Here is a 26495-nt window from a genome sequence, read left to right on the forward strand (position 1 = left end):
TGATGGCTCATTTAGTTGATTTAGGTTATCTCAACTATACGTCAACCCTTAATTTGAAACAGGAATTTCTTAACTTAATTTCTGTTATGATCTGAGGTGTATGGTTGTGGTGAATGGACCCAAAGGCGGAGATAACAGGCAGGGAGCAAGGCAGGAATGAGAATAACTTTATTTATTGAAACTAAATAAGGGACTGGGGAACACAAGAAGACCTGGCATGATGACTGGACAGAATGTGGACAGACTTGAGTTGGCGTGACGTGGACAAACTTGAGTTGACGTGGACAGACTTGAGTTGACGTGGACAGACTTGAGTTGAACATGGAGACTTGAGTTGTACGTGGAGACTTGAGTTAAATGTGGAGACTTGAGCAGAATGTGGAGACTTGAGTTGAACTTGGAGACTTGAGTTGAACGTGGAGACTTGAGCATAACGTGGAGACTTGAGCAGAATGTGGACACTGGAGCAGAATGTGGGGGAGAAACTTGACCAGATGTTGAGAAACTTCACCCAATAGCAAACGTTACTACAAAGCACTTGCAGCACTCCACACCAAGACAAGACAAGACAAGACAAGACAAGACACTGCTCCCTCGACGCGTGAACAAACCCCACTGACTAAATACAACACTAATGAGACACTAACAAGACACACCTGGGAAACACAGCAGGCAGAAGGCACTAATTAGGTCAACACACACTGGGAAGGGGAATGACACACAGTTGGACCTACTCGGACATAACGAGACAGGGGAAACACACAAGAACACCAGACAAACACAACACACTCACCAAAATAAAACAAAACCCAACCGAAACAAAAAACATGATTTATCCTGTATTTAATCAAAGCTAGCTAGTCATGCTAGCTAATATAATAATTTGGGTATCTTCTGGATGAAAATGTACAAAAAAAAAAGTAGCAAAAGACTGTCAGAAATTGTGTTAAAGTCAAAATTATTAATCAGAAGATTAGAAGTAGAAGAATATCCCTAATTTCCAGTAGGGATGGGTGGGTATTAATACTAGGTATCGGTATAGCGCTGATACCGTACTTATTTCAAGGTATTGAGTTTTTATGAATGCTGCCGATAGACACCGATATTAAAGGAAAAAAAAAAATAAAAATCTAAAATCAAGTAAGTCCTCCTTGTTAGTAGTTGCCACTACATTGTAGTGGTTTGACACATTGGTGAATCATCACGTGTCAGAAAGAAAAGATCTTTGTTGACAAATACCTGTAATGTGTTAACTAAAATTTTATGTATCAAAAGTACTAGTAATATCAGTACTCGGTTGGTGAGTACTCGTTCTGATATAAGTCAGAAGAAAGTGGTACCGAACACTCCTAATTTTCATAGATTTTTTATTTATTTTTTAATAGTATTCATATGATTGGCATTTTGAAGAAAATGCAATTTACAGGATCTTGGGCACTTCTAGCATAATGTACAGTATAATGTTGTTGTTTTTACTTACTTACATACTTTGAACAGTTTCTCATGTTGTTTCCATGGAAATATACGCACATTCCTGACCGGAATATTTCTTCCACCACTGCAGTCAGTAAATGAACTTGTTTTGCCCATTCTGTGAATTTTTGCACAAGCCTTTTTTTTTTTCTCTCTCTCTCCATGAAGGAGAAATTAAATCTACACTGGCCTAGTACGGCTTATCTTGAGATGCCCTTGAACAAAATGCCTGCAGTTTAGAACATTTGATGATACAAGCAGATGATTTCCTCAGCAACATGCTGACACGGTACGGTACACGCATTCTGTCAAAGCGCTGGATAATAGTCAGTATAATTATATATGTATTAGGGCACAAGCATTTCCAGCTGCACCCCTATGTCATTCTGCACAAAAGTAATCTACACTAATGCATATGGCTAACTCTAATAACCTCATCCAGTGGGTGGAAAACAAAATATATCTTCAAAAGACCACGAAACAAACAGCCATTTTTTTCACATCAGAGAAGCAATTCATTCCAGGAAAGCTGTAAAACCATTTAGTTAAAAAAAAAAAAGTAAGAATTTCACAGTCAATGAAGCATAATCAACTGTGGCTGAGTCTTCTCAGTAAATGTGTTTTTTGTTAAAACTTCACTGAAGTGACTGTGCAGTGAAGTATAAGTTTTGGAAAATGTAATGACATTTCATTCAGTGGGCATCACTGGCATGTAATTGCATGATGTGCTGATGGAAGTCTATCTATCTATCTATCTATCTATCTATCTATCTATCTATCTATCTATCTATCTATCTATCTATCTATCTATCTATCTATCTATCTATCTTTAAACAGCAGTTTTTGTTTTGTTTCTTTTTTTTTTTGGGGGGGGGGGGTAATCTTATCTACTTCACAATGGTGACAGCTGATTTTATCTGATATTTTAAATGGGGCACAAACATCTAAACATGCAACTTATTTATGTATTTATTTATGTATTTATTTATTTATTTATTTATTTATTATTTATCGATCAAGTGGCACTATCAAAAGTTTGTCCTAATGACTCGTACCCCTCGCTCCCCCTGCCCGGTCTACCCCCGCGTAGCAGAAGGGAATCGAACGGTCTCGGCAAAGAGTTTGGCTGCCTCAGCTTCTATCGCATTAAAAGTACTGTAGGTCTACTTCTCGTGTTTCTATAGCAACAGTTCCCACTCATGTCTTCAGGATAAGTTCTGCCCAGTGCGAGGGAGCGCAGCAATGACACTTCATACCTGAGGATTTGGATTCAAAGGTCTAATTGTTGGAGAACGGACAAGCGTAAAGCTGCAAAGTGCGGGTCTCGATTGAGCATCATGAAATGTACATTTTTAATCACACAAGGCAATTTGGCCGACCATTTTGTGTTCTGGGTAATCCCAAAAGTGTTTGATGGGTTGGGTCTGAAATGCTTGCGCAGCAAACTCATCTAAGCGTGGCTTTATGGACCTTGCTTTGTGCAATGGGCATGAATCATGCAGGAAAAGAAAAAAAAAAACGGGCAGGAATCACAAAATCCACAAACAACTTCTTGCAAATGTCTTTTTTGTTTTTTTTACATCACCCACTTTCTTACTATCGCTTTCTTTGCTGTCTATTCCAGGTGCTGATGAGCGACAGAGGTGATGTAATGGCAGAGCTCGCGTGGAGGACAGATCAGTGCAGGACTTCTACTGCTGTCTAAAAATCACTGCGGGCCACGCGGTAGACACTTAACAGGTAGCAGTGTGTAGTTTTGAGTTTGAATAACACATCTCAAACCACCGCCTTGAGGCATTTCAGATCTTGACCTTGACCACTAGATATTTTTCATAAAAACATCTTTTTTAACTTTTATGGCAACCTCAAAAGTATCAAATGTTTTTGGAATTCTGAAATCAAACGGCTCTAGCTAATCTGCAACGCTAAGTAAGGCGAAAGAGAATCATGCTAAAGTTTAGCGTTAGCATAGTGCTTTTCAATGAGTTTTTGTTAAGCCTCTCCAAGAAGAAGAAAATATTGAAGTATACACTTCTGCATTGGAGTTAAAGAGATACTTAATTCATTGAACCATTTTCAGCAGTAAAAAGCTACAACTTTGTCCAGAATGAATTTGATAACTTCCTTTTTCTTGTATAATTCATAACTTTATTTGCTGTCGACTGAAGATGACATCACTTGTGATGAGGAAGTAGGTAACGACCAATCATGGCTCACCTGTTTGCTGGCTTTGGTCCGCTAACTGATCCATGATTGGTCGTTACCTTGCTTCCTCGGCACAGGTGATGTCATCTTCAGTCGGCAGCAAGTGGAAAATAAGTTATCACATTCATTCTGGACAAAATATTAACTTTTTTGCTGCTGAAATTGACTCAATGAGTCAAGTATCCCTTTAATACTCCTTGTGCACCCTCTGACAATGAGAGCGCCACTGCCACCTACTGGAGAGTTTGTGCAATTACGCTTTATTCTAGTACGTCCCCAAAGGTCACACATGCCCCTCCCCCTGGCCTCAGACTGTGCCCAACATGATGTCCTGCAAAACATGTACTACAAGTTCAACTATATTCCCACCATTTTTTTTTTGAATGTTTATCAGTTTTTTGAAGAATTGTTTGTGTTAGAAGAAATATTTAGATTTTTAATAATTTTTTCCTCCAATAGATTTGAATTAAAGATTTTTATCTCACTATATTGAGAATAAATTCACACAATTTCAAGAGCCTTGCTGACCGAGTGACCGTGTCTCAACATAACCCTGTTGTGATGAGACTAATCAATAAAAATGATAATACATTTATTGATCATGCCGATCCACTCCACTCATGGCATAAAGTCACACCATAACACACATGACAAATTCTTTCTTAATTCTGCTTGCAGAATGGATTTTCCCAACTGCACTGAAGGGGTGTATGCTACAAGCAGCGGTGATTATGACGCACTGGAGACCGCCCGACTGCCCCCCAGGAAGATCGTCCTTTCCGTGACCCTCTCCGTGCTGGCCATCGTGACCACGTTCCTCAACTGCTTGGTGATCACGGCCATCGCCGTCACCCGCAAGCTGCACCACCCCGCCAACTACCTCATCTGCTCGCTGGCGGTGACCGACCTGCTGGTGGCCGTGCTGGTCATGCCCTTTAGCATCATATACATTCAGAAAGAGAGTTGGGTGATGGGTAAGGTGGTGTGCACCATCTGGCTGAGCGTGGACATCACGTGCTGCACGTGCTCCATCCTCCACCTGGCTGCCATCGCCGTCGACCGCTACAGGGCCATCACGGATGCCGTGGAGTACTCGCGAAAACGTACGGGGGCCCGGGCGGGAGCCATGGTGGCCGTCGTGTGGCTCTTGTCCATCCTGATCTCGCTTCCTCCTCTCTTGTGGCGCTACTACACGGGGGACGCAGATCAGGAAGACCAGTGCATCATCCTTCACCACCACATCGCCTTCACCCTGTACTCCACCCTCGGGGCGTTTTACATCCCCCTTTTGCTCATCCTCATCCTCTACTTTAAAATCTACCGGGCCGCTCAGACCCTTTACATGCGTCGGGAGGCCAGCAGGGCGAGTCGTCACTCGTGCATGACCAACGGGAGCATGATCCCTTCCACCTACCCCGCCGGAGACGCCGGAGACGGGGGTCCCCGGAGCCCGGACCCCGTCAGCCCGCAAGACAAGTCGTTCTCCGACCCCTCGACGGAGGAGGCGCCTCGCGAACGGATGCGCATTTCGGTGAAAAAGTTCCACTGCAAGGCCCGTCGGCATGACTCACGCAGCGAGTCGCGGAGGAGCCAGCTCTCCCAAGGACCGCGCATCTCGGGCTCGCGGGAACGCAAGGCCGCGTCCACGCTGGGCTTGATCATCGGAGCCTTCGTCATCTGCTGGCTGCCCTTTTTTGTCAAGGAGGTGATCGTCAACACGTGCAGCTCTTGCAGCACGTCAGTGGAGATGGCTGACTTTCTGACGTGGCTGGGATACATCAACTCGCTCATCAACCCCCTCATCTACACCATCTTTAACGAGGACTTCAAGAAGGCGTTCCAGAGACTGGTTAGGTGCAGTAGTTACCTCTGATGGTTAATGCGCTGTAACGTGTAACCGGTGTGGTACAAACGAGTGAGTGGAGTGGAGGGAAAACCTGAAATTTGACTTAGAGGGAGATGAAGTGGAAAATGAGTGACTCTCATTTTCAGCCACACTCCACGGGGGCACTCCAGCAGCCTCAAAGCATCAGAAAAGAGATTTGCATCAAATAAGTGTCCAGTATCCATTCCCTGTTATAAATAGAATAGCCTCTCATTCGTGTTAATTGGAGTGAGTGGTAGGACATTGACGTGTTTTCCTTTTTTTTTTTTTTTCTTAGAAAGCTGACCTTTTCCATGCCAACATTTTGAGCACTGGCGATCCATCTTAAAGGTCTAGAAATAGCTGTCTCTTCCATTTACTGGCTTCCCTTCTTTCTTGCCCAAGCTGCTGGCTGAAACTCAGAACGTAAAAAAAAAAAAAATGCAAACGAGTTGACGGTGTTCATATTAATGAATACAGCATTGATTAGTTACAGGGAAAGATTCAAATGTAATTTTTGATGAATTAGAAAAGTCTATGTACTGTATAAAGACAATATGAGAGTGGATATTTTTATTATTATTGCATACACAGAAAATAAACTGCACGTGGAGGCCAAAAAAATTGTGCTTGCGTCAGTTTTAAATGTTTTGGATTATTTTTGCACAACTGTACTGTATGTTTCTCTCACAGTCCTGAAAATATTTATTTATTTATTTATTTATTTATTTATTACCTTTGAACCATTTAGCACCCTGACGTACGTCCCAGATCACTCCCATCACTTATCCAGCATTAACTTAAATAATGAATGTGAAAATAACTGGTGGAGAAATCCTCATTACGCCCACTCAAGTACTTGGAATAGAACTACTATTCCTTTACTGCCTCCAACAGGGCAGATAATACGTTGATGGAAATATTGGAGATGAGTCAAGTGTGAGGGTGTATGCGAGAGGCCTTATAAGCAAAAACAAGGTGTCTCATGTACTGTCTTTATGAGTGGTCAGTCGTTGTATAAAGTTAATTTGTTGTATGTTACCTTCTCATCAATTACCAATAAACATGCCTCAGATTCATGTTTGTATGAAGTTGCTTCTTGTTTTCTGAGAAGAGATTTGATGATTAAGCATACCATTTAAGTAGCCTACCTGAATGGACTCAATAATAACTAAGAAAAGGTTTGAATTAGCCAATTAGAGGAAAATGTAAAATGTTTTGTGTTCACTAAAAGGTTGTTAAAGCCAGTAAATCTAAGTAAAGCTTTTCTGTTTACACTACTGTCACTGGACAGTTCATTTAGAATGCCTGGACATTATTACTGCTTAGTTTTGGCTGACACGGTCATTGAGGTTTTATCGGCCTATTCCATCTGACTTGAAGATGCACACTACACCTTGCACCAGCCAGCCAATCACAGGGCACATTTAGACAACCACCCATTCACACATTCAAATCTACAATGTGCACATTTGAGAGTCTGCAATTAACATAACCAGGTTTTGGTGATATGGGAGGAAGATGGAGTACCCGCAGGAACCTCACACAAGCACGAAGGGGAAGAGCAAACTCCATGTTGGAAGGTCGGAGCCCAGATTGGACCCCTGAATCTGAGATTTGTGAGTTACTGTAAGTGTGCTAGCCAGGAGGCGCACCGTGCTGTACATACTGAGATTTTTATTTTTATTTTATTTTTTTTTTATTATTATTTATTACAATATTTGTGATTGGGGTTTTGGCCTATACATACTCTTTCAAATATGCTGCCAGGCCAATGTAAATTAAATAACAAAACCAAAATGCAATTGCATATAAACAGTAACACCTCTTATATTATAATGGAGAGTATAGTCCTGTAACTGTAAAAAAAAAAAAAAAAAAAAAAAAAAAAAGCACAACAAGAATGATGTGAATATGCACATTGTACAATTTAAACACTTTCTAGCTTATATACTGGCTCTTATTAAATTCTGCGCCCGTAGAGCCCATTTGTGAGGTTGTTCCTCACCCTTGTGGCTGAATGAAACACTGCAGTGCAATTTGCGGAGACACTCATGATAAGCAAAGTGCGCATTGAGTTTGCGCATGCGCGAGGAAAAAAAAAACAAAAAACAACGAGGCGACCAACTACCCTATCAATTTGAATGGCGGAGATTTGAGTGGTGACAACCTTTACGTAACTGTACACTTTAAAGCTTGCAAGTCAACTTCCCCGATGTCAGTAAACCACATGCTATGCATGTTAATAAAAAAAAATACAAAAAAAAAAAAAAGAAAAGAAAAACTGCAGCTTTCCAGCGGTTGAAACGTTTCTTTCAGAGCCGATTCCATTAGATCCAATTCATTTTCAATGACCGTTTGGTAGTTTCGCCAACCCACAATGCACCACACCGCTACCCATAATGCACCTTGAATTCGAGATGCGCACTTCGTTTATACTCTACTTATTGGATTATTACTATGGCATTTTTCATTTCGTTATGTAGTTTTATTGATTACAGAACAATGCTTTAATGGTTCTGGATAAATATATATTTATTTAGTCAGATTTATTTTCCTACATAAAGTATATGCAGCCTCTCGGTATGAACGACCGCATGGGATTGTGGAATATTTTACTATTTAACACAAAGGTCGAAACCCTTGATATGTTTAATATGTCCGTGTTAGTACTTTTTGACTTTGAAATAGCATAAAATGTTTTTACCTTTCAAAGTTGAGTCTCAACCGGAAGTTAGCATAATTGGCGGAAGTGCTGCGAGTGCGTGCCCCCAGTCGTTATTGACATGACGATTTTGTATTCTACAAATTCTGCCGAGTGTTGTTTATAAAAGCACATGATACAGTTGCTAAGTTTTTTTTTCTTTATATATATATTTTTTTAAACTAAATTTAAGTATTTTATTTAAGTGTCCGATGTCACAGTCGCCTTTATTACATGGAATCACTACACGTTTTAATTGTAGAGATGCCAGGTTGTAGAGTTTGCTGATTGGGGGATGTATTGTGTCTAACCTGGCAACTTGGACTATGCGCCGGATGCGCTAGGCAGTATGGCGGACGGCGAAAGTGATATAGAAACTGACGGTCTGGAATTAGCTCTAGAATCATTGTGCAGTCGGTATTGCAGCGATGTGTCCGCCCTTAAAAGCAAAGACTACTGCTCTGGGTTTTGTGAGGTACGTAGGAACGAGTTACGTTCGGTATTCTTCGCGTATTGGTGTGTTGACTCCTGTCAAACACTGATAGCGTTACTGCCTGATGTTAGCATTCTGGTTAGCAACAATTGATGCTATTGTGTGCTAAATCTGTCATGTGGGCATTATAAATGAAACTGAGAAAATAAATAAACACAGATTTAAGGTCAACTTCCAGTGATGTTACTCCCCGAAAAAGCAACGTTTCATTACGTTGTATTGGGTGATTGTTTACAATGATAGCTTTATGCTAACGAGTGGCTAACTAACGTCATGGATCCGTTGCTACCTTGGAAAGAGCATGCAACACCTTTATTCTGTGATTGCATTGTTGTTGTATAAAGCCCTATTTATTCACCAATAAGAATTTGGTTAAAATATTGAACTAGGTTGATCAAAAAAGGTTCGTGTTCAGACTTTTGTAAGCATGTGGAGAAAAATGACTTGACAGCAAAATGGACACTGTAGCTTAGTATTTCCCATCCATCTTTTGAGCCATGAAGATACACATTAGAGAAATCTCTAGCATACCGCCAAATTGCAATGTCACCAAAAGTGTACAATATGTATTGAAATAATGATGATTGTATCCATTTGCACACAGATTTATTTGCTCATTGTGAAATCTGGGCCTAGAACACTAAGCTAGTATTCTCTTGTATGACTGGCAATAAAAAAAAAATACAGATTGTACTTTCTACCATCAACTTGTTTTGAATTCTGACTAACTGATAGGTCCGACAATTTCTCATGCTGGTGTCTTGAAATAATTTCCTTATTAATGTTTGTGCATCTTCTCATGTTCCCAGTTGGTTGAAGCATACACGAGCCAATGGCAGGTTCCTCTGCCTCAACTTAAAGTGCTGCGGACAGCGCTGTGCGGTTTCACTAAAGCCACGGCCAAATTCCCAGATGACTGTCAGCATGTACACAATATTCTCAGCCGCCTGGCCTTGTGAGTGATCTCTTATACAGTGAAGCCCCGCTTTAGGGATCAAGACCTGACTTTGTGTAATGGAAATGTCTTGTCTTCCAGGAGTATCTTTGAGCTTCTACTGTTTTTCAGCAAAGAGGAATTTGGGGAAAAACCTTTAAAAGACATCCTAGACTCCTATCAGGTGACAAACTTTGCTTCTCCGACTCTTTAGTCACTATCCGTTATATTACGTAGTTGAATAATTTGTTCATCATTACTAATTTTTCTCTTTGTAGGCATGTCACGTTGAGCTTTTAAGGTACAGGAATGTCTATCTTCAGCATGCAAAGCTGATCATAAAAGCTGGTGGTCCATGGGCAAACCAGGTGTTGCAAGCAATTCTGAAGGAGGCATATTTGCCTCCCAAAGCGGGTAAAATTTGACTATATTTTGTTACCAAATATATATATATAAAAAAGAAACTATTGTTAAAAGCAGTAATGTATACGTATGTTACTGTTTGTCTGCCTTGCACAGTTGATGATTACCTAAGCTCAGAGCTGCCTGTTTTTTTGGAGTTGCGGATTCGCTATCTGCAAGCATGTGAGAGAATACAGGAAGCTATGGCTTTGGCTAGAGTCTGCCTGGAGAACCACAAGCCTGGAAAACATTTGTTCCTGCATCAGGCCTACTTAACCTGTCTCTATAAGGCCTCGCTGCATGAACACCTTCACAAGCAGGTACTGAGTACAGGTTTTGCATGTCATCTCTTTTGTTGTGTGATTAAAAAGTAAAAGGCAGCTAAGAAAAAAAATACACAAAAGAAATGAGGCATTTTGTATTTCACTATAGTTAAAATATAAATTCAAATATTGGCGAACTATAATGAGGTTAAACTAAATGTACCTCTTCCTCTTCAGATGGCAAAGATTGATGGCCGTGATGCAGTTGAAATAATCTGTAACACTGAGCGAGATGAAAAAGATGAGCTCCTTTTGTCACTTTGCAAAGTGTTCCTTGCCCAGCAGCTACACAATGGAAATATGTACTACATATGGTAAGAAGATTATTTGTGGTTATAGTTTCTTGCTTCTGACTGCCTCTTCTCAGGTGGATGCCAGCAACTTCAAACTTGTTTGTCACTATACTCTATATCAACAAAATTAGAATAGTGTTTGCTTCACTGCTATGGTTAGTCTGACTACCATCGTTTTTTTTTCTTATAATATGGTGGGGTTGTTTGACGGTGATCATCAAACGGGAGTTATCCCACCAACTACAAATTACAATTACATAATAGTCGAATATAGGCTTTCAGTCATGTAAGAATGTTAATCAATAATCAATAAACTGCACATAAGAAAGAGGGAAGCTCACCGTTGGCCTTTGAGCACTTTTAATCTGTTTTCCCTCACTTAATTAGTTCATTAAATGTGTGCACCTTGATGGGAAATGTTGGCAGGCCGCGTTCCTGCTTGCTTTATAGTTATTGCTAAATGAAATAAGCCTCTGTCGGCAGCCAGTGAAAGGAAACGTCTACTTTTGTGGTCGCTCTGTTGGTACACACTCAGAAACTGATAATAATTAGCCATTGTTTGGATGCAGTTGATGTAAACAGCCGGGACAAACGCTTATCTTCTTTGTCTCTATTTGTTCCCTTTTGTGCTGGGGTGGCATCATAAAACAATCTGAAGAACATTTTAACATTGCTAATCAATCAAACTTGTTCCTCCACTGTTTTCTGTCAGGGACTTGGTGTTCATCTGGAGCAGGTTGCAGCTTCGAGTCCACCCGTCGAAACAGGACTTCCTGACTGAGTGCACGCGGCTGGCTTCCTCTGCAACGAACGTCCGCGCCATCTTTCCCTTTATCAAACTAATCACCACTGAGGTACGACTCAGATCATCTTTTTTTATGGGATATTGGCCATAATTTTGGCCGGTCTTTCAATTTGTGTCATAACCATCAAATTCAGGGGCATATGTAATATGACATTTACATGATTTTTCACAGTTATAACAGCCCTCCGCGAGAAGCCATTACCACTGTATGATGTGGCCTGTGATAAAAACGAGTTGATGCATTTAAATGGTAAACACACAATTGATCTTCTTGGCTTTGTTGTGCCAGCTGGGGGGTGCTGGAGTTCAAGTCTGCATGGAGCTTTGCACCAGGGCCTTGCAGCTGTGTGACGCGCACGCGGACGACGTGGCTCAGTCCCTTGTGTGCAAGACCATCGGCTTCCTCCTTCCCGGCGACCTGGAGATCTGTCGAGCGTGCGCCCTGCTGGTGTTCTGCCTGGAGCGAAGCCTGGAAGCTTACCAAACAGTGCGTCTGCTTTACAAGCATCCCGACCAGGAGTCGCATCCTCACCGGAGCCTCGTCCCAACCAACGTTCGCTTCAAAATTATGCAGGTGGGGTGAGCTGAAAGAAGGAATTTATACAGGGTGTCTCAAAAAATGTGACCGAATTTATCCCCTCCCAAAGCTATTCAATAAGTCAGCCTCTAAATAATAACAAATATGTTGCATCTCATATTTCAGATGCTGAAGGAACATCTGTCTTTTGACCCAGAGTTCTGGAGCATCCTGGCCCTCAGGAACCACTGCTTGGAGTTGATAGATGACAAAGTAACAAAGGATGCTTTTATCAATGAGATGGGTCAAGAAGAAGAAGAAGAAGAGGAATGCTGTAATGAGGAGTTAACAAGTATTTGTGTAAATAATTCTTATCCTCAAGACTCAAATCTTAACAAGTGCACTACGACTGAACCCGAGATCGAGCCCCCTCTACTGGAACGTGCTTCTGATAGCCACACGGTAAGCTTGTCAAGTAATGCACCTGTCAAGAAGAGAAAATGGGGCCGCGGGCTGAAAAGGAAACTTTTGTCAGATGAGGAAATCGACCAAAGTGACGACCCAGAATACATGTACAATCTCAAACCAAGCTCTTTGTGTTACAAGTCTGTATATTCACTACGACGCAATCACACCAAGAGAGAGAATTGTACTTCTGTCAAGCTCCCACTCAATCGAAAGAGAGAATATTTGTCCCGGTGTGTCAAAAGCCAAATCTTGAAAAGGAAAGGCAAGAAGAAGAGGTGGTTGCAAGGTCTTCCCAGGCCGGACGCGCCACAGACTGTCCAAGAGAAGAAGGTGGTCGTATTGAAAGGGAAAAAACGGGGCAGGAAGCCTGCGCAGAGATGGGAGGTCTCTTACCCCGATAATGAGATATCCCTCCCCAAAGATGAATCTGGCCTGCGAGAGAAATCTGGCAACAAAGGCACTCTGGGCCAAATGCCCAACCTGGAGAATGAACCTGAGAGTGCGCAGACGAAGACACAACCCGAGGATATAAAGGACAGACACGACGACGGCTGTCAAAGCCAAGAGGGAGCTTCCCATATTTGCGCTCCTTCTGCTCCTCCTCAGATTGTTAGCGCAGCTGTTGAAGCTGACCCCGAGCTTGATGGGCCACTCCAGGAATTACTGAGCTCTGCAATAGAATTAATGCACAATTACCATGTAAAGTCTGCAAACAGTGGCACAGGGGACCCTGAAAAATTATCCACACACGATAACGACACGGTGGAAGGCCCACCAAATATTGAGGGATCTGAAAAATCAAACAGAAAGGTTAGTATATTTACTATTACCATCCCAAAGATTGTTTGTATCCACATTTTGTCATGTGCACCTTAAAAGGGGAGTCAACCCAAAAATATTCTTTAGGACAGGGGACTTTAAAAAAAAAAAAGCATTGAAAGTCATTAAATGTTTTTTGCTCAAATGAAGGCTTTTAAATGGCATTAACTCATTCAATCGCAGCCATTTTCACTGAAGCAACTCCCTTGGCTCCTTCACTGATTTTGCAAGGCCCACAGAATATTGTGTTCTATTGCTATGAAAAACATGAAACCTACTAAAAGAAAAATCAGTATCTTCTTTCATCAGGAAAAAAAAAAGTATATTTTTGTGTCTGTTTCCGTTTTGCAACAATTAGCATTAGAATGTAGCTAAATTTCATCATTATTCACAACCCGTTGAAAACACTGGGGGAAAAGAGTTGCAACATGGCCCCGCCTGATTTCTTATATTCTGCTGCCACCTGTTTTTTTTGTAATAGCTACCATTGCTTTAAGCGATCTCCTCAGGTCAGAGGCTGCATCAAAGCCTTTTGTATGCTCTTGCATAAAAAAAAAAAAAAAAAAACAAAAAAACAAAAAAAAAAAACCAAATACGTTATTGGGACCATGGCAATAATTAAAATAGAACGCTTTTTTACATTTTCGGGAGCAAATGAGTTAAGAAGCATTATGTTGAGAGGCATTAAAAATATAAAGACAATTGTTGTTCATGCTTTATTTTACATACAACGTTGTGCCAAAGAATCACTATAACACAATTGAGTAATCATAAAAGTGATTAAAAAAACAACAACACATACATATTTGTAGGTACTGGTGACTAATTGTAATTTACAATAAACAAAATGGCCTGGAGTCCATGACTTGCTTCTTGTTCCAAATTTCAGTTGCTCTGAACTTGAAAAGAACAATTTACTGTTCCTGACACCAGCGTCCAACATGACACACTAATGCCACCTAGTGGCAGAAAATAACCAACACAATTCATTAATTCAATGTTTTACATTCCTTTTAAGTGCAACTTAATGTAAAATTACTGACTGCATACATTGAAATAAAAAAAAAAGTCAACTAAAGCTTCCATTCCAAAAAGCACAAATGGTTTCTTATGGGATAGATAGGCTGCCTACATAGTCAGAGAAGACTTTTCCACTGGACCGGTTCCACACCGGATGGCCCCGGATGTTAGCGTCTCCATGGAACTTTTTCTGGGCCAAGCGGTTCCGTTGTATTCATATATATATATATACATTATATGTCTTTTGTTTTAGGTGAAAGTGGAGCTGACGTGGAGGGAAAAGCTTGAACGAGCACAAAAATACGGTCATTTGACTTTCTCCTGTAAGACCTGCAAGAAAAACTATAAAGGCTTGAATGTATTGAGGCATTGCATTGCCCACCTCAAGAGACGCAACAGGTGCATTATCTGTGGCAAATGCTTCCAACACTTCGTCGTGGGCAAAAAGCACATTTGGGAGCACATCGAAGAAATGTGCAAGAACCATAAAGAAGACTCCGACGCCGAGGTACCCAAAACCACAAACGGCCCAAAGAATAATCCACCCGAGGCGCCCGGCGAAAAACAGACCCCGAGCGAGGAACCTCGGAAGTTGAGCAAGGTCAAAGTTTCCACCCTCAGTCGGGAAGATCGAATCATCCGAAACATCCGCATCGCCATCAGAAAGATGCTGGCCCAGTCCAAGAACAAGGAACCCCCCGCGGCGCTGTTGGACTTTGAGGACGAGCAGGTGGTCATTCAAGACAACCTGGTCGTCATCAAAGCTGCCGCGGCCACGAAGGAGGACGAAGCGGACGCGGCGGGAGAAAACGGCAACCACGCCATCCGCAAGTTTGTGCTGTGCCCGTCGGCCACCTGCGATCGAGTGTTCCTCAGACACTGCAACAACTTGACCAAGCACGCCGTCAGATGTCACCTCAACGACGACGACGTTCTGGAAAAGACTTTCATCTGGGCCAAGCACAAATGCACCTTCTGCGGACGGTAAGAATTTCATCCCAACGTCGGGAGGTTTCTGCCTGGCCAACATTTTGAATGTGCTACTTTCTTATGACGTCAACTGGAACGAAAATCAGTCAAGTTTGTGGAGATGCGAGCCGACGTTTGGCCGATTTTGCTTTGACTTGTGAGTGCAAATCTGAGATACGAGTACTATATGGTCGCGGTCAAGTCAACTCACTTCACAATAAGTGAACTTTTTTTTTTTTTTTTTTTTTTTTCAATTTGCAAGAAAAAAACTCGTACATTTAAGAGAAATAAATTTGCAGATTTGTGACAAAGTGGAAAATTTGTGACAAAAAACTCGTGAATTTATGAGAAATAAAGTCACAGGTTTGTCACATAAAGTGGAAAATTTATGACAAAACTAATAAATTTAGTGGAAATAAACTTGATTTGTGCCATTGTGAAGTGGCCAGTTTGTGAGAAAGAAAATCATACATTTAAGAGAAATAATCTTGCAGATTTGTGACATAAAGTGGAAAATCTATGACCGAAAAAATTTATGAGAAATAAATTTGCAGATTTGCGACATAAAGTGGCAAATTTGTGAGAAAAAAAAATCATACATTTAAGAGAAATAATCTTACAGATTTGTGACAAAGTGGAAAATGTATGACAAAACTCATATCTTTATGACAAATTATCTTGCAGGTTCGTGACATTGTAAAGTGGCAAATTTGTGAGAAAAAAACTTATACATTTAAGCGAAATAAACTCGCAGTGAGAGAGGGGAAAAAAACTCAGAAACTTGCGAAATGTAGCATGGCTATAGTCTGGACATTTTTTGTTTTGTTTTTTGTTTTTTTCTCAGAATATTGCACCCCTTCTTAAAATATATATATATATATATATATACGTGGCCCAAAGACACTGTCGTATGTTTCACTACATTCCTTCCCCCATGTTAACCTTGTTCCTATTTCTTTCCATCAGCAACCTCCAATTTTTTCAGTATTACAAGGAGCACTTGCGGCGCCACGACCCGTCGCTGCCGCACTTCTGCTTCCACGCGCAGTGCGACCAGCGCTTCTTGACGGCGCAGGAACTCAAAGCGCACATGAGCGCCCACGACCCGTTCAGTCCCGTTTGCGCGTTCGCCAACTGCGACAAGCGCTTCTCCAACCTCATCAGCCTCTTCGACCACGAGTGGCGACACTACGTGCCGCCGCCGCAGCGGGACGATCTGGACCGTCAACAGAGGCTGAACATCGAAGCGCCGTGGAAGCAGAGGGTTAAGATTGAGGAGACGTGGTCGCAAGCCAAACGGGCGCAATCCGCAAACGTCGCGGAGGCGAACGCGCCGGAGAGAGAAGCGGCCTCCGCCGAGCTCGTCCAAAAGCCCGTCAACGGATTCGAGGAAGCGAATCAAAGCCATGAGTCGAAAGGAGGAAGCAAGCCTAAAAAACACAAAAAGAAATTCAGGTTTACCTGCGGGAAGCCCCTCCCGGACCCTTTGAACATCAAGGAGGTTGAGAAAGACACCACCATGGCCGAGGGCGCGGACAGCAAGTGGGAGGAGCCGGTCATCTCGCAGCACAAAAGCTTCAACCCTCAAGACCCCGCCTACGCGCCCTTCTACAAAACGCCCTTCACCCGCCTGCCGCCCTGCACCTACATGGACGAGTCTCAGCTGTCCATGCGCAAGAGGAGACTCGAGGAAGAGCGCGCTCAAGCGCCAAGTCAAACCTGCACTTTTTACACCAACATGAGTTTTGCGATGAAGAACGATGCGTGCTTCAGCAAAGGCAACCGCGAAGCGAAGGTCCGATATCGATGCGAGAAGTGTCTCTCGTCCTTCGACAGCGTTCAAGAACTCCAGAAACACAAAAATCTCAACACCTGCTCGGCTCTATTTGGGTTTGACTCGGATGACGAAAGTTAACACGCCTTATTGAAATGTGACCAAAAATATGTGCATTTTCTTTTTTACTTTGGTTAGGATATGAGAGGGACTGCAACTAAAGTGTAATGTACACTGATACATTTTTTTTGTTTTTTAATCATTCTTTAGACAATTACCAACCATATATATTATGTGGATCAAGAAGGCTGTGACTGTTTCTCGGTGCTTATCATCAGAAACGTCAAAATGGCCATATATCTTCTTGCATAGTTAGTCTTTAAAAGTCAGTCTAATTTATAGAAATTGAATGAATGACAAATTAATCTGTCGTGAGTACTAATACTCATATTTCTTTGACGGTCTTCCAAATGTGTCACGCTCGAGCTGAGACGACCAATCAAAAAGCTCGCTGGCCATGAGAGGAATATCTGATTTATGAAATGTGTATTTATTTTTAAGATCTTCCACAGTGTAATTAAGTTTATTGTCATTAAGTGGAGCTATTTTTGCTCAAGCAATTGCCAAAATACATGAAATCATATGCTCTTTATGAAATTAGGAAGTAGCACATGAGCTGCAATGGGTCACTTAAGTTGTATACAAATCAACGTCTTTGATATGTTTTTGTTTTTTTTATGTATGAGACTTGGTTATTTATGTGTACAAATGTAAACAAAAAAAACTGTTATGGTATAACGCCAAACTATTTTTGTTACATAAACTGTCTAAAATCTGTTTAATTAAACAAATGGAGAAAAAAATGCACTTGATTCGGTATATTTGTTTTATTTAAGCATTGCATATTTCATTCATAAACATATTGCTTTCATAGTTTCAGAAAAATGTATTCAAACTTTTTTTGCATGTCATAGCAGAGTTGTAGAAAATGTGCAGGGTTCGTCTTAATACAGTCCCGTCTCGGACAAGTTAATTGATTGCCTATCAATCACTTTGAGTAGAGGAGTAAACATTTCTGAGCAGGAGAAGTGGACGAACATCATCATGTGCTCTCGTCGTGACCCTGCCTTGATGCAAGAAATGGAAGAACTACTCCAACTGACTCATGGACAGGCCAAGAAAGGCAGTGCATTCAAGGATTTCAGGATGCATTCATTCCGACATGCGCTTAAGATTTAACATGCTGCTTTTGATATTGCTTTGGTGCGGTTTGTAACTGTAAAATGCAAAAGATGGGATTTATCATGACCATGAAGCAAAAAAAAAAAAACGTATATGGTGGACACTAAACATTTAAAACGAAACAGACATAGCTCACACAATGAAATGAAAACAGCTACTAGATAACGGAAAACAGAAAGATATTAATGGCATTTTTTAAGCTTAGGTCCAACAGAGTTGGGTTACATCATCTCATATTAGTGGTGTTTTTTTTTGTTTGTTTTTTTTGGTGGGTGCTGGGTATAAAGAGGTTATAAGTTGACATGCGGATGCTAAATATTTCACCGCACATGTTGGAGGACTAAGGTATCCTACCCGTCTGTGCTTCTCTGTCATCGTCTGAGGCTCAATCCTTACAAAAAGAGCACCACCTTTTTAAAAACTTTATAAATTCCACCTTGAGTTCACCTTTTGAGTTCAAACCACATCTAATTTGCCAGTTAAAATACTTTTGGGAGTTATGACATCATGAATATGAGCCTGCTTGATTACACAGATTCCTATTAAGTTACACAAGACTCCTGAGTTTCTCATATTGCATTGAAATGATTTTTTAAAATATCATGCAGATGATGTCAGGGTTTAAAAGACTGACGTGCGAGTTGTTCTCTGAATTATATTGATGCACAACGGCGTGTTGTGTAACACCTGAAAAAGAGCAGTACAATTAGACGGTAAAGTGCAAACAGTTCCCTCGAACAAATTAATTAAGTTTTGCATAATTGGGATAGAAGAGTAAGGGAAGCCCATCGTTAAAAAACATAAAAGCTGCAGAAAGGATGTCGTCCTTGTTTTCAGTGGCTGCTGTTGGAGCTCCAGTCATATGGAAGGTAGCTGACTTTGGGTTTTCCGGCAGAAATGACTCCCTTCAAGCTGCTTTTCTTGGGGGAGTCGCTCATGTGCTTTAACACCCAATTCAGGAGCTGGGAGAAAGACGAGGAGCATTAAGAACTCAGCTTGAAGCCACATGTGAAATCAGTCATGGGAGGTAAGCGCCCAAGGGGGGGGATTTGTAATTGCAAATAGCCGCCACAAGGTGGCAACAAAGCACTTAAAATGGACCACCTGGCATAAACAACATACATGTAGAATTTACACTATAAGGAGCCCATGTTACATTAACACCTGGATTTAGCAGTTACATTATTTAATAAAAAACCAAACCATGTTATATAAACAGGGATTTAGCAGTTAAATTATTTCACAAAAACAAAAATCTTGTTACAGCAATAGCTGGATTTAGCAGTTACATTATTTAACAAAAACAAAGCCATGTTACATTAACAGCTGGATTTAGCTGTTAAATTTAACAAAAACAAAACCATGTTACATACACAAACGTCTGTATTTAGCAGCTAAATTATTTAAGAAAAAACTTTACATTAACAGCTGTATTTAGCAGTTAAGAAATTTAACAAAAACAAAGTCATGTTACATCAACAACTGGATTTAGCAGTTAAATTATTTAACAAAAACAAAGCTAAGTTACATCAATATCTGGATTTAACAGTTATATTATTTTACAAATTCAAAGCCATGTTCCTTTAACAGCTGGATTTAGCTGTTAAATTCAGCAAAAACAAAACCATGTTAAAGCTGTATTTAGCAGTTAAAATATTTAACCAAAACAAAACCATGTCACATCAACAGCTGTATTTAGCAGTTAAATTATTTAACAAAAACAAACCACATCCATGTGAGGCATAACAGGCGAAATAACACGCATCCAAATTTGCAAAAGGTACTGCCATTATTTAGTCTGTTTAAAAAGTATTATGTGCAGCTACCTACCTTCTCATCAGTGCCTCCAAAGTCAGCCTTGTACCACTTGAAAATCTGACTGAGTCGGACTTCTTTTTTCCCCGTATCCACCACGCAGGCGTCGTCATTCTCCAAGAAGGCCTCGGCTGCCGTGCGTAGCTGTTTGTCGATGCCCTGCCAGGATTAAGAGTGTTGAGCTAAAAACTAAATCATACACAACGTGGAGTTTACTTTGACTCTCCTACCTGTGGCGTGTAAGTCTTGATAGGAGGGCAGCCTTTTGCGCCACAGTTCAAGGCAAAGTGAATGAGCGGTTCAACATCTTTGAGCGCCACCTGGCGGACATAACAGGAAGTGAAACTCAAGCCCGGCCAATTCGTTTTCATACAGTTGAAAAATAAAATATATAAATAAAATATTCCATAATTTGCCTACTTGTAGTCTGGGGTCCGTTTTGGAGAAGGGTCTTCGCAGCTGTGCCACACCTTTCCTGTTCCCTCTCAGAACACCATTTTCAATATCCTGTAAGGTGAACACTTCTCCTCCAATAAGGTAGCTGACATAGTTGAAGAACTATAAAAGTGGAGAAAGATACAAAAAGTTGCAGTGACTTGGAGGATTCTAGCCAACAACGAGGCGGTTAAGAGTGTTCGGGTCCTTTTACTCTGTATCTTTGCAATATGTTGGTAGGGGCCCCCATGCGGAGATAACCGTGGATGACCAAGGCGTTGTAGATGTTGATGAAGAAGGCCAGCGTCTCCTCGCGGGAGAGCGAGAGGAGCTTGACCCTCTGCAGCTGAATGGCCAGTTCAGAGTAGCGCTGAAAAGCCGGGTTTGCCGACATGCCTTTGTAGTCCACGGACTGAGGTGAGATTTAAAATGGCGGATTTTAAAATCAAACAATTGAGATGTGATTGAAAACATGTTTTATAATAAAATGCAGCACCGCCCCCTGCTGCCAACTGAAATTGGCGTCAAAGTGCCTCCGGGCTCGCATTGTGAGAATCACATGACCAAACCAAGAAAACAGGTGACGTTCATAATGCGAGAAAAGCATAAATATTAGCATGAAAAACATGGCTACCGCTACACGTACTCAGCGTGTTTTCTTGTACGATACTTTCGTAGACTGAGGACTACATGTTGATAAAATAAAATTAACCAGAGCAAGTTATCACCTTGCCATCAGCTGAGAGATGCTCCGAGAACAGCTTGAGAATCATTTCACGCAAAAGCAAGGAGAGTTCAGCCGCTAAGAGAGAGAGACAGAAAAAAAAAAGAAAAAAAATCATTTATTTATAAGACATAATAAATAATTTCCTTCGATGGACTGGACTGACCAGCTTGTGTTGGACGCCATTTTTCACTCAAAGTCAGTAGCACCTTTTACATGATAAGCGGAACACAATGGATGAATGGACAACACTGATGTTAATAATAACTTGCACGTGACAAATGAGCAAAAGAGGAAATGCAAGAGGAAAGTAGTACAACCACACTCAAGAGCAGATTAGTTTGAAAGTCAGTTGAAAACACACAAAACTCATCAGCAACACTCAAATATGTTTGGAGCCTTCATTAAAAGACAGCATACAAAGCAGAATTTGGTGGTTAAAAATAGGCTTCGATAATAATACACTTGAGGACATAATGCTAATTCTTTAATCAACAGTTTTGGAATATTTGACAATAAACATTTCTTTATATTTTCACTCGCAGGGCCGTTATGATTGCAAACCCATATAAATCTATGATTGTGATCACCTCATATACTTTACAAATTGATGAATTACTACTAAAAAAAAAAGTTACCTAATCTATTACTCTATTTTAAAAGAGAGATTTTCAAAAAACAAATAAATAAATAAATAATGCTTGCAATATGTCAACGTTATTAAATTTTCAATTTTGATATTTTAGTAAGAAACATGGCATGCACAACATAATTGGCCTTGGCGGGCCACATAAGTTGAAGTGGTGGCCCGAATCTGGCCCCACGCCTTACGTTTGACACTTGTGACCTGCGGAAATATGATTCTTAAATATTATGTAAGCTATCTCTGAATTCAAGTCTCTGTTTTTACTATCATTGAGTAAAAGCCAGGATTGTGGACTATTGACACACAGGTCCATCTCAATAAGGTTGAATATCAGTAAAAAAAAGAAAAAAATCAGAAAAAAAAACAAAAAAAACTCATGTAGATAAACACAAGAGAAAATGTATAATATAGGGTCAATCCCTACCGCCATTTCTATATTAACTCATTCACTGCCATTGACGACTATTGACGTCAAAAGATCAATTTTTACAGGGCTGGCAATAAATAAATTAAAAATATTAATATTCCAATTTCTTGAAATTTGAGGAATTTTAGCTGTGATCTGTAGTCTTCAAAATAAAAAAAAAAAGTAAAATCATGTGTTTTACAGTATTTATGAATTGATACTGAATTTTTCCATGATATTCAAATTTATTGAGATGCACCTGTATTAGGGCGGGGGGGGAAAGTAAACCAGAAAATACACTGGAAGAGAAAAGAGTGATGACGATTGTGTCTCAAGACTTTTGTCCATACAATCTCGATCCAACCTAGTTTTTACCACCAAAACCTCCAGTTGTAAAAGCCAACCCAAAGGAACCCTTACGGACCAGCAAGCAACAGTGACAAAGCAGAAAACGATTGAAGGAGAGTCGGCTTGGGCGTAAAAAAGTCCCCGAGGACACAGGCCACGGCGAGACCACCACGGCGAGTGCCCCGTCCCCACGTACCCTCCAGGGGACTGCAGGACGCCGTCTGTCCTGAGTTGAGCGCTGAATGCGGGTCGTCCTCCAGCAACCTGAACAGCGTGTCCCCGCTGGCCGCTCCAAATCTTCCGTCCGACTCTCCGTGTTTTCGGGCAATGACCATGTACTTCTTCAGCAACAATTCGTGGCCAACACGCCGGGCCTGACCCTCGTCTAGCACAGACATGACCACAGTCAAGTCTCCGCCTTCATATATCTTGAGATTGGTTTCATGTAAAATTAAAAAAAATAAAAATAAAAATAAAAAGCGCTGGTTTTGCTGCTGCTCTGGAACCTTGCTTACCCATGCCCCTGTCGTTCATGAGCCAGGCAAGCAGTTGGTCCTTTGAGAAGCTCTTCTTGCACAAAATCAGCCCCTTTCTCTGAGTGCCAATCACATTGGCATCTTTAAATACCGCAACCAGGTCAGCCAAGCCGTCTTTCTCGCATGCAAATTCTGATGAGTACAACAATAGAGACTTTAACACGTCCATACTGAGGTCATCTCTCATCATCATACTTATATGCTGCACCTCCATTTAATTTTCTTTGTGGAGAAGCTCGCCACACACTGAGCAATGACTGACCTGATGACTGACACCCCCTGGTGTTGTTATCAGGAAACAACTTTTTTTTTTTCTTTTTTTTTAACTCGACCATAAACAACATGCAGTTTTCAAGAAGAATCTGGCCTCTGCAGCTATGTATATTATAACCATTCATAATAAGGGCAGTCATTAATTTAGAAACTAAAAAGTAAAGGCCCAAGAATGGAGCCTTGTGGCACTCCCCTTGTACAATTTTTAATAGAGGGTAAGATGTTTTTCACTCTTAATGTTCTCAGCCTTTTTTCAGTATGTACCCCCCTGTGAATTTTTTTTTTTTTTAACCCTTCATGGTCTCTCTTGAACTATTTGGAAATAAAAAGATATCACTAGAAAAATAAATCAAGATTTGTGGATATAAAAATGTGCACAAGTAACTGTCCTCTTTGGTAAAGATTTGTTGTCAAAAAGAAATCACTAATTCAATTTTAAATAAAGTTTTTAAATGATTGAAAGGTAATGGCATAACGACTGATTGGATCAAACCATTCTGTTTTGGGGGGATTCAAGTTTTTTTTTTTTTTAGGATTGAAATTGAACAGCATTTGTCTGACATATTTACATAATTGAATAGTTATTTTTAAAGGATTTTTGTATAGATGTTACTTTTTAAATGTATTTTAAAATCTCGTGTACGCCAAGGAGTGCCTTCACGTACCCCCATTTGAGAAACACTGAATCAGCGGGGTCCACTGTACAATGTATTAAAGTGGAGCATACGCCTTGAAACTTTAGTTGACATGAGGAGATGAGCACATTGTTACACACTTGATGTCAAAAGACCAAACGTTGCAACATGTGCCAGCCATAATTTCCTAACTGCTTCTAACAAATGTGACTGCGCAATAATAACCCTGTAAACACTGTGTAGCAGACAGTATCACAGAAAGACAATTTTAGCAGCAACATTCTCTGCTGCATTGTATTCTTGTCAGGGATAGTGATTGATGAAATGCACTTTTTTTTCCAGTGGAAATTAAATCAATTTAGAGGAGAAAAAAAAACAAAAAACAAAACAATAAATACCGATAGTGTTTCATGAGGCTTCATGAAGCTTCATTTTCCCATCACTAGACTATATACATACTTTGACATCAATTTAGTTACTTGTGCTCCTTTTTCCAAAATATTACAAAACTATAAATTGTGCAACATACGTTTTTCATCCTGGTCAGCGTCCACAGCAGCAGCCTGTGATTGTTTCAACTCTGGCAGCGGTGGAGCGTCGGCTGTAATAGGTTCCTCCTTGACCATCTTCACCAACTTTTGAAGCTCCTCTGGAGGCTTCAAACAGGACACGGATCAACGGCTCCACTCTGTCAAAGTGTATCGTACGCTTTGTTTCCTCACCAGTTTCTGCAGTTTTTCCTTGCTCCCAATATAACGGCTGTTGAAGAATATTTGAGGGACTGTGACCTTCCCTGTCAGCTTCTTCACCGGCGCCTGTAGCTCGGGATGTTCATTGAGATCGACGTCGCAAATTGGAACTCCCAAGGGGGCCAGAAAGGCCTTGGCCTGCTGGCAGTGTGGGCAGCCTTGGATTGAGTAGATGGTCACCCGTCCCTTGTCACTGTTTATAAACTTCTCCATCTACAGCAACGTAGAACATTTATGTTTTAACGTTTTTTGTTTTTTGTTTTTTTTTAATAGGGTTGTTTTGGTTTTGAAATATAGTTATTTTTTACACATAAAAGGTCATTGAGAATGTTTACACTACACTGTAAGCATTACCTGTTAATCTGGTTTTCATCTGAGCCCTCATTGTTTTGTTTTGTTTTTTCTCACTACATGGAAGTTATTCAGCAAAAAGTCAACAATGCTGTGTTTTGCTCTTCAGTAATTAAAACAAAATGAGTTTGGTCTTGAAAAGCTCGTCAATTGGTAATCTTTTTTTTCTGTATTTTAGTGAGATAATATGACTCATTTAAATTAACTGAAGATTTGTTTGGAACATACCGCTCGATTTATTAATTAGCCAACACTCTATCAGGCAGGTGGAGACGGTTACAAAAGTTCTGTAAACATTGGTCAAATCAAATACTGTTCCAGGCTGCACTCCATTTCGTCAACTTAACAGCATATTTGTTTTAAGAATTTTTTTTGAACGTTTTTAAAAACAAGAAAGAAAATACAGCAAGCAAAAAGAGTCAAGTTGCTAAGAATGTATACAGACAAAGAAAGAAGAAAATTATAAGCAAGCACATACGATTTCTCTCCACACCGTCTTTTAAATGTCAACAAGTCCAGGGTCCACATTCTTTTACACTGACAAAACGATGTGTTTATGTGCAACACTATGTTGGATAATAAATAATACAACAAAAGACCCACACTTTCGCAATTATTTCAGTGGAAATAGGCTACACTGACAGCTGTAATCAATCTATTACATGTTTTGTACAGGTCACACACCTGGAAATTACATTACCTGTCAATCGTGCTCGAATTTTCCAGTGCCTCGTGCAATAAATAGTTAAATAACACCGTTGCTTGAAATGGTCCGGGTGAGTAAATTCATAGACATGAGTGAATTTTTAAGGTTAACGAATATGTTAGTACTGCTCAACACGCACATTAGTCAACACGCACAACTGCGATCGAGCTACTGTGGCTAGCTTGCTCATCCTTATGATGCGTTCATGAGCACCTGGAAATATAAAAACCGTAATACTACTACTACGTGTAACTGCGAAAACAATAATTTTATCTTATCTTATCGAAATTATTGTACTAAGTTATATTACATTTTACATTATAACTAATGCAGTGAAGTTATTTATTGTCCAAGTGTACTCTGATATTCTGAATTCCGCGGAATTCCTCCGGGCAGAACCTAAGAAGCCTGTGTACATTAAGAAAAAAAAAGAAAAAAAAAAAGATAATCAAGTTGGTGGGTGTATCAACCGATCATTTTGCAGTGGGAGATGCGGCAGCCAATCATTTTTCAGCGGGGCGTGTCCTGTCAAGAACGTCAGTGGGAAAGTAAATAGAATAAAAATA

The 26495-nt window shown here is 40.4% G+C and overlaps 3 protein-coding genes across 6 annotated transcripts in view; 2 read left to right on the top strand and 1 right to left on the bottom strand.

Annotated features, from left to right (window-relative positions):
• Positions 1–6594, top strand: part of htr1fa (5-hydroxytryptamine (serotonin) receptor 1Fa) — a 45810-nt gene extending 39216 nt beyond the window's left edge. For all 4 annotated transcript variants that reach the window (XM_077536240.1, XM_077536237.1, XM_077536238.1 and 1 more), the window contains exons 2-3: positions 3098–3213; positions 4357–6594. In XM_077536240.1, coding sequence (XP_077392366.1) covers positions 4358–5551 — 1194 coding nt within the window. In that variant the 5' untranslated portion in view covers positions 3098–3213; position 4357 and the 3' untranslated portion in view covers positions 5552–6594. The remainder of the gene's footprint in view (positions 1–3097; positions 3214–4356) is intronic.
• Positions 6595–7999: 1405 nt separating this feature from the next.
• Positions 8000–17930, top strand: LOC144030178 (zinc finger protein 654-like). Its single transcript, XM_077536236.1, has 11 exons — positions 8000–8721; positions 9549–9694; positions 9776–9857; positions 9952–10087; positions 10193–10395; positions 10576–10712; positions 11404–11545; positions 11786–12070; positions 12200–13291; positions 14574–15304; positions 16256–17930. The coding sequence occupies exons 1-11, from the start codon at positions 8596–8598 to the stop codon at positions 17202–17204; spliced, it is 4029 nt and encodes a 1342-aa protein (XP_077392362.1). The 5' UTR covers positions 8000–8595; the 3' UTR covers positions 17205–17930.
• Position 17931: 1 nt separating this feature from the next.
• Positions 17932–26346, bottom strand: LOC144030181 (uncharacterized). Its single transcript, XM_077536244.1, has 11 exons — positions 25924–26346; positions 24846–25085; positions 24653–24779; positions 23195–23347; positions 22876–23064; positions 21284–21357; positions 20770–20967; positions 20541–20678; positions 20351–20440; positions 20136–20279; positions 17932–19267 (listed from the first exon to the last, which is right to left on the bottom strand). Exons 2-11 carry the CDS (start codon positions 25083–25085, stop codon positions 19139–19141), a joined length of 1482 nt encoding a protein of 493 aa, XP_077392370.1. The 5' UTR covers positions 25924–26346; the 3' UTR covers positions 17932–19138.
• Between the last annotated feature and the right edge of the window lie 149 nt (positions 26347–26495).

The sequence above is a fragment of the Festucalex cinctus genome, chromosome 11, assembly GCF_051991245.1.
Source record: "Festucalex cinctus isolate MCC-2025b chromosome 11, RoL_Fcin_1.0, whole genome shotgun sequence".
Taxonomy (NCBI): domain Eukaryota; kingdom Metazoa; phylum Chordata; class Actinopteri; order Syngnathiformes; family Syngnathidae; genus Festucalex; species Festucalex cinctus.